Source organism: Lathyrus oleraceus, chromosome 1, assembly GCF_024323335.1.
Source record: "Lathyrus oleraceus cultivar Zhongwan6 chromosome 1, CAAS_Psat_ZW6_1.0, whole genome shotgun sequence".
Taxonomy (NCBI): Eukaryota; Viridiplantae; Streptophyta; class Magnoliopsida; order Fabales; family Fabaceae; genus Lathyrus; species Lathyrus oleraceus.
In genome coordinates this window covers 117,279,490-117,288,424 of record NC_066579.1, presented here as the reverse complement: position 1 = coordinate 117,288,424, position 8,935 = coordinate 117,279,490, and the positions used below count along the sequence as shown (strand labels likewise).

General features: G+C 41.4%; 1 protein-coding gene across 1 annotated transcript; it reads right to left on the bottom strand.

Moving 5' to 3' along the window:
• Positions 1-214: 214 nt before the first annotated feature.
• On the bottom strand, positions 215-6,777 carry LOC127120796 (uncharacterized). The gene is made up of 3 exons (XM_051051345.1): positions 6,387-6,777; positions 4,503-4,567; positions 215-2,123 (listed from the first exon to the last, which is right to left on the bottom strand). Exon 3 carries the CDS (start codon positions 2,075-2,077, stop codon positions 374-376), a length of 1,704 nt encoding a protein of 567 aa, XP_050907302.1. The 5' UTR covers positions 2,078-2,123; positions 4,503-4,567; positions 6,387-6,777; the 3' UTR covers positions 215-373.
• Positions 6,778-8,935: the final 2,158 nt, after the last annotated feature.

Here is an 8,935-nt window from a genome sequence, read left to right as displayed (position 1 = left end):
GCATGTATGCAGTGTCTATCCATATGAAGGACACTTTGTCTCTCGACCCTGGCATCATCGAGACAAATAATAAGCCGGCATTAACATTCTGATTAGCAGTGTTTGATTTTGTCGTGCAGATCGGAGATATGCGATTTAGCAAGAATACCCCCAACCATGTGTGTGCTTGTGTAAGTGCATACAGTAAAGCAAATAAAGCTTGTCACCCAATCACTGAATAGAAACCATCATTACATAACCAAAAAGTGCACAATCGGTGCAATAGTCATACATCAGATCAAATATCAAATACAATCCTCCAGAATAGAAAAGAAATACAGACAAAGTGAATTCCGTCAACAAGCCTGACGGTAATTCAACACAAATGAAGGATCTAGCTAGATGAGGGTCCCACAGATGGCCTTATCTCGCCTTCCATCCTTGCGAACTCTGCGGCGAACCTGAGCTCTATGTTCTCCTGCTGTAGTCTTCCAACTTCCTTCTGATGAATCTTCATCTGCCTGAAGTAGTGGTCTCTCTCTGCCATGTTATGATCTCTCTCGGCCCTGATCTTTGCCTTTTCCGCTTCCCACTCTGCAGCGAGGACTCTGGCTCTCTCATCTCTCTGATCCCTGATTAGGATTTGCCTCCTCTTCTCATCTTCAATCACCTTTGATGCTCTGAACAGCTTCTCCTTTGTGATGTCATGCTCCCGGTTGGACGATGCTAAAGCTTGGCTGATCTTCCCATAATAGGCTGTATCCATCTCAAATCGCTTGGTCTCCAAAGCATGCCGCTTATCCTGATCTTCCATCTTCGCTTTGAGCTCCTGATTAGCTCTCTGAACCCGAGCAACACTCATCTCCAATTCCGTCTTCTCTGCAAGTAGCTGATCTCGTTCCCGCTTCATCTCTAAGAACTCATCCATACTAACAGTAGAAGGAGTCTCCTCAACCAACGGATACCACGGATCGACCATAGGAAATGGTAGACAAGTAAGCTCCACTCTCTTTCTGAGCCAATCATCGAACGGAGGAAAAGATCTGTTGTTAGCTCTACCCCAGGAAGCCTTGCCCTTCCTCTGAATGCTGCGCCATGCATCGGATACCTGCTTTACCCTATCCTGGTTACCCTCAACCGGGAAGTACACAGATTCCTGAATCTCACTCTTGTACGGTGGAAGCTCCATAGCGAATCCCATTTGCCTCTTAAGAAGTGTCGGGTTGTAATTGATGCAACCCTGAACCCCTATAAGCGGCACATTAGGAAAACCCCTGCAACTGCAGATAAAGTCCTGTCCAACTCCACTACTGTGAGTCCAATCTATGTCCTTAGCCCTCAAGCCCATCAGTTTGGTCGCCCAAGTAACATTCTGGCCCAGAAGAACAAAAGCACCCTTGGATGGTAAGTAACCCATAAACCACTTGACCAATAACTGCGCGCAGCATCGAATCAAACCCCCACGCCTCTTCTCATTCCGGTTATGAACCGAATAATAGACATCTCCAATCAATGTAGGGATAGGATTCCTTCGAATAAACAGGCGGATGGCATTGATATCCACAAAGTTCTTCTGGTTGGGAAACAAAATGATCCCATAAATGCTCGCCGCAACCAGAGCACAGACAGCTTCCCAATTCCCCAATTCTGACTGCTCTTTAGCCTTAGCCTCTAGGAAACTCAGATGAAAACCAGGCAGCTTACCCTTCTCCTTCAGATTACTCTTCACTTCCTCTGGACTCAGATAGAAAGCACGGGAAATCCCACCAATATCAGGTTCTTCCTTAGTAACACGGAAAGGAACTTGATCCCTGATCTGGATATTCAAAATATCAGCATAATCTTCCAACATCGGCCCTAGCACGTAATCGGGGAAGACGAAACATCTCAGCTCGGGATCGTAAAACTGAAGTAGAGTATGGATGGCGCTCCTGTCTCTGTCCATGAGCCTGAAAACCATCTTCAGAATACCCCCATACACCGCACGAAACAACCCCACATGGTCAGGAGTGATCAACGCTATCATATCCTTCAACACACTGATATCCGGGTCAAAGAAACTGTAAGCAACATCATCCTTCAAGCCGGGTCTTCTCATCTCTGAATAGAAAGTCTCTCAGCCAAGATCTCGATCCAAAGGGTCCCTGCATATGGGTAAACATGTGTTAGATGTAATTAATGCAAGATGCAATGATGCTGATGAATGAATGCAATGCGTTGCCATCCTCCAAGCCATCTGGTCATCTGCACTGAATCTGGGCTCTGAATTGATCATAACCATCTGAGGAATACACAATCACAATTCTGACCCACGGGTTCCGAAATAAACGGAAGACAGATACATCATCATCACCACTGGTCTCTGATCAGACACACCATCACCATCTGAATCGGCCCAGGGAATCCGAAATAAACGGGTCCCCACTGATAAATATCTCGGCCCGGGGAATCCGAAATAAACGGATCCCCACTGATAAATCACGGACAGCACTCCGGCGTCACGGCAACAAATAACCATAAATCCGACTCATAAATATGTCTCTGAATCACAGCTCAAAAGGTCACCATCTGATTATGCATCTGAACAAATCAACCTCCCCTCACAGGTTAATTCTAAACAGGTCATCCTAAGGCGGATAATAGTCTCAACGATCGGGCGGAGATACTCAATGGGTTTGCCCTTGCGGGTGTGCCATTGTAGCTCCCTTAAGATCGTCTAAACCAAAGATCCGGGAAATGATCGGTCATCAGAGTCAACAGCCCAAAAGAGATAACCCAACCAAAGTGGAGAACCCCACTGGAAGAGCACTTCTCAGATGAACCTCATCCGACTTGTGGTATGTCACGTCGCAACAATATGCCCAACCGACACATGAGCGACATGAGACCACGCTAATCCTAGGTGTACACTCGGGCCTGGGTTTTAGCCCCACTCAGAACACCCACCCCACACAACAAAACCACCTGCAGAGGACAGCAACAACATGATAGTATGATGCATGCAAACATTTAATGCAAGTATATAAACAATGGTTAGTATAATAAATGCAATAAATAAACAATACAAGCAACCAAACCTATACTAAAGCGCTAGGAGAGACTCGCTTAGGGACCATGGACCAGCATAGGTCAACATGCTCAAGTCCCCAGCAGAGTCGCCAGCTGTCGCATCCTGCGAAAAATCAACCGGCGAGCCTAAAATAAAAAGAACAAACAGAGCCGCCACTGCGCGTTATTTATCCCAAGATAGGGAAAGGAAACGCTCAGAGAAACCTGGAAAGACATGGTCTCGCGACCAGAGAGAAAAGGTTCGGGAGTCGGTTACGCGAGGGGAAGGTATTAGCACCCCTCACGTCCGTCGTACTCGACGGGATCCACGTCCTAGAATAAAGAAAAGGTTGCTAAACATCACACACACACACGGGGAACGCAGGTGGGGTTAAGAGGAACGAGCTCGATAAGGTATCGCACCTTATGCCTACATATCTTGTCTGGAACAAGAATCAGAGCCACTGTAGTTCGGCTTACGCACGCCAAACAACACAAAACATACAAACAAGAAAGGGTGACAAACATGGAGCCCGACAACCACTGGATGGAGTTACGTCGGCATCCGAACCAAAACACGCACAAAAGGGCAAACATGGAGCCCGACAGCCAATCCTGGACTTACGTCAGCATCCGAACCCAAACAATCAATAGCATACAACAAGTAAACACACGCAAAAAAGAAAAAGGTTGCCCGGAGTGGTCTCGCACGACCACCTGCCTACATACCTCGTCTGGCACGAGGATCAGGGCGATGTAGTTCCCCTGAACGGGACTGAATTGCTAACCAGAAACCGGGGAAAGATACACAACTAGGGAGCTGAGACTCGAGCCTAATGTTGTCATGCATCGTTAACCCTAAGTTCGGTTTTCTATCCTACTTGCATAAGCAAACTAACCTAACCAGGAAAGAAGCTAGCACACAAGCATACAATCATATATCATCAAATGAGAACAGGTATCCCAAACAAGCATGTCAATCAGATATCCACATAACACGCACTATAGCCAAACAAGGGGCTCAATCAATCAGGTTTGACCGCCGAAGCGAGTCGTCTGTACAGGCTGGTTTTGCTCTTAACCTTGCCATTACGAGGCTAAGGTGAAGCAGATGAAAGGATGAAGTGAGGATCAGACCTCACGGCTCTTATCCCTAACCAGGGAGAGCTGACAAATGAGCATGGGTCCAGAATAGGGGAACCCTTCTATACTCGATGACTCTGACTCAACAGATCTTGGGCTTTTGATCTCAATGCTACAACCATGTAATGGGAGCAAGGAGAAGACTCACTGAATAGTGGGGGACAGGTTGCTTGTCCCTACCTTCCACCAATTGCCTTACTCGAAGGGCTTTTCCTGCTTGGCTTAAAAATAAACATACACAAGCATTGCCTCTTAAGGAGGACTTCAGACATTTATTTGCCCGGCCCGGTAGCAGCCGGGTCTCCAGACTACATGAAGCCAAGAAGACCTACCTCAATGCAAGTTGCTTAAGCAACGCAAAGCAAAAGTTCGCAAGGAATTGAGCAACTAAAGGTACCTGTACAAAAGTCAAACAGAATCAGCATCTACTTTCACAAACAGACAACAATATAATGATCAATTAACCAAGTACAATTATACTCATAATGAGGTGCATAGCACAAGGCTCACATGCACCAACATCCTACAAAACAAATACATTAGTCATATGTGTCAAGTAACACAATCCATAATGTGGAGCAAATCTCCTTAATCATTATCTTTAACCTGAAAAGGTACAATCACACTCCAAGGTAAGTACTATGACCACTAGGACTAGCCTAGGGTCAAAAAGATGGAAAAATCCTAAAACAGCAGCCAATTCATGATGAAAACCAAGTAATATCAAATACAAAGGGATCCCAATTGGTCCCATATTCAAACTATGTTCCTATTTTAAATTATGCAACCTAGAAGGCAAATGAAGCAATGTTGAGTCTCATACAAACAACCAGCAAGATCATATCCAACCACATGTCAAAAAGGATCCAAAAAATCCACAAAAATTCTATCCTAACCAGAAGGCATTCAACAAGCCACATATTAAATTTCAAATCATTTGGACTAGTAGATCAATGGGAATTAATTAAACATGGTACAGCATGCAAAAACAACATCAAATGAAGTCAAAATTTATACACCAACTTCAATCTAATGGTAAACAGCAATGGTGCATCATAAATCAGTAGGACCAAAGCCAAAAGCTACATTAATGTGTCAGGAATTATGCTATCAATTTTCATGTCCATTGGATTAATTATGAGGATATGGCAACATAAATGCTAAAGGTTACACCAATGGAACTCTAACATGCTAGGCAGTAAGAAAAAATACTAATCAAATCGAAAATGGATTGTAAAAATCCACAAAAATTATCAGTGATAGCTAACATGTTAAACAAGCTTCATGCAAAAAATTAGGGTCATTGGCCAATGGGAAGCATGGAAAAATATTTGGGGAATTCAGCATACCAAACTATGTCACATATGTACATATCCAATTTCAATAATTCATACATAACTAACCATAGGCTAAAAAATTATGAAATCTATGTCAAAAATTCCAGGGATGAGTTAGGAATCAATATCTCAATTTTCAATTATTTTGGATATAGCATGTGGTTTCTATAATTAAAATGGTAACATGTATGAAAATATGTACACATTAGAATATCTCTATGGCTATTTAGATTTTTTTAAGCAACAATTTGTTTTTTATTCTAAAAAAAAAGAGAAAAAAAAGATGATCAACAAAAAATCCTTGAATTTTTTGGATTATTAGTGAGCATTTTGTGATTTTTTTGAAGTTTTTTAAATGATTATTTAATATTTATTTAGGTTTTAATATAGGATTAATTGATTAATTATGATGCAATGGCTCAGCTGGTAATTCTTAAGCTAATGCCTAAAACGGCACCGTTTCAAATAGATGAGGTGGACGGTGGTGATTGATTCTGGGGACTGAAACACGAATCCACAACGAAAAGCAGACGGTAGCGGATCAAAGCATGCAGAAATTTCCAGAAAGTCCTTCTTCTTCGCGCGGCCAGTGTTCCTCAACGGCGATAGCGGTTTCGAGCAAATGGCGACGGAAACGCATGAATAATATACCGATTGAAGCGGTTTTGTACCAGGATCATGAATCCATAATCAATTTCAACAATAGCTTACTACATAATGCGAATCGAAGGAAAAGGCGAATGGAGACGAAACCTAAATCGCGGATTTCTCCCTCAATCTTTAACGAAATTACAAATCACAAATGGATACGTTATCTATGAGCTACGTACTACACAATCCCTAACTCGATTGAAGCTACCACATGATGCGAAATCCAACCTTTTCTTGATGAACAACGACGAGTTCGGTGGACTTTGGCTTTGATGATGACGAACAGACGCGGCAAATCGCTTCAGGAAATGCGAGAGACGGTCCTTGTAGCTCCAGCACTTACGATTGATCAATCTTCTTGGACTGTTATGGAAATCGCAGGTTTTTTTGCAGCCGCTCGAATCGGTAGCTAATTCCCTTTGTTCTTCATCAACAGAACTTGTTCAACCTGCAAAATGATTATCAACCGAAAGTTTTTGCCAAAGTTCACAAAGTCTTCATCAATTTGGGCAAGAATTGTGATGAAGCTCTTCGTGAGAAATGAGAGAGAGGAGAGAAAATTTTCTGTTATCTTCTGTTAGATGAAAAGTGTGTTTGTGCCAAATGTGATTGTGAGAGAAAAATGATTAACCCTGCATTTCTGTTATGGATTAAATATATATACCAAACACTAATCCAGGTCTTAATTATGCTTAATGAAAAAAAAAGTGAATTAGTGAGAATTGGCTTGTGTGCATTTTGGACTTTAATTCTTTTTGAATTTAGAAGCATGACAGCAGCAAATTAACACTTTGAGCAAGTCCAAAATATCATTTGGGAGCTGTTGGTATTGGCCTCATTTGCAAATTCCCAATATTTTCCAATTTCACCATGTGATGGCTTATGTGTCCATTTTTCCAATTCATTTTCAAATCCAATTCTCAAACCGCAAGGCCTAGGCATGTTGTGAATATTCCAACAAATTTCAAATGCCATTTGTGAGGTGTTGCAAAAATCCCCACTCAAAAATTCCAATTATTTCACAAGTTGGACGATTTTGCCCCTGGTTCATTTAACAGTCCAGTTGAAATTTGACCTTTTGCATTGAGCATTTTTGGGAAAATCCAATGATGCACCCTCAAAGTACATGTCAAATGGAGTTTGTGCATATAAAGAACTTGCAATTTGGACAAAGTATGTGGTAGTTATGGCCTCCCGATTACGGTCTTTTCTGAAATTCATCTGACCATATCTTGCAAACCGTACATTGGATTTTCAAGTTCTTGGACTTTTTGGAAAGGTGAGAACAAGATCTACATCTGTCATGTTGAACAATTTTTCATTTGAAGCTTCCTTGGACTTCTGTTTTTGAGGTCAAAACTTTCCACTTTTGGAAACTTCTATTACAAGTCAGTTGCTATTTTTGGCAGTTTTTGTCCTGACTTGATTTTCTTCCTTTTTAAGCTTTGAGATGTCATTTAACACTTGTTCCAACATGAATGAAGTGTGTCTAACTCATTTCCACCTCCAAATCCATCAGATCATGTACAGTTGACCACAGTTGACTTTTCATCTGATAGATGAATCTGGCAATGCATAGATCAATTTAAACCCCAATCTCCAACTGAAATGGCTCAAGGGTGACACCCTAGCCTCAATAAGCACCATATAGTCACAAAATGAACCCCACAACCATCAGAAACCTCATCTCCTGACTAAGCCCTGACTGGCCCAATGCAACTGATTAGGGTTGACCAGTGGTCAAAACCCTAATCTCAAGGAATCTTCTTCAATCTTCAGATGACGTCCAACCATGATGATGATGATGTATCGATTCCATCAACATGAAGACCAATACCCTTGGGAGTCACAAAACCCTAATTCACAGCTCAATCCTCAGATGGCCCATGATCAATCAGTACAACCCTAGGCTTGCATTTTCTGACTTCCTCATCTTCTGATTCAAGACTTGGGAAGATAGCTTGCACTATGTAACCACATGTTATGCAATATGAAATGCCTAATGTCCTAAAATGAAATGCAAACATGTTAATGCTAGTCCCAAGAGAGGAGGGCAAATTTTGAGGTGTTACAAGTGGTTCACTCATTTTCTTATCCAAACGAATTTTTGAATGCTATTATCAACCATGTCATATTTTCACGTATACACACACTTTTAGAGATGTGTTAAGGCACTATATATACCATGCATTTTAGAATTCAAAACTCGTCTCTCTTTCATAGCAATCCAAACTCATTACTCTCTTATTTTCAAAACTAGTGCCTTGTGACTTAACTTTTTATTTGAAACTTACTGCATACATTTCCATTCATCGGTGAAAGTTTCAACACTATAATCATTGAGCACTTGTGTTACATATTGTGAATTACCTACTTGATAGAGAAGATCAATTCTAGGAATTGATATACATTATTATACAACTTCAAACACTTGTGAAAATTCAGATTGTTGTGATTTCCTTGCTGTTCAGGATTGTTGGAAGCAAGAGAGTGAATAAGGGAGGATTGTTCTCTTGTTGCACTTTGTAAATATCATAATGGGATTGTCCTTATTGATTGTGTTGCTAATGCTATAAGATTGTAGGATAGGTCTTGGCGAAACACTTGTACATAGATCTGACATATTGGAAAATCTCTCACAGAAAGTGAGGGGACTAGAGTACTCTCGGATTGTGAGGGGAACCGGGATATATCGTTGTGTCCTTTACTTTCTGCATTTATTTTTCAGCATATTTACTTTCATATCTTTTTTGAAAAATAATAAAATTAGTGATAAT

What these genes read in the sequence shown, in the direction of transcription:
- LOC127120796 (XM_051051345.1), bottom strand. Translation starts at nt 2,077, where the DNA reads ATGAGAAGACCCGGCTTGAAGGATGATGTTGCTTACAGTTTCTTTGAC.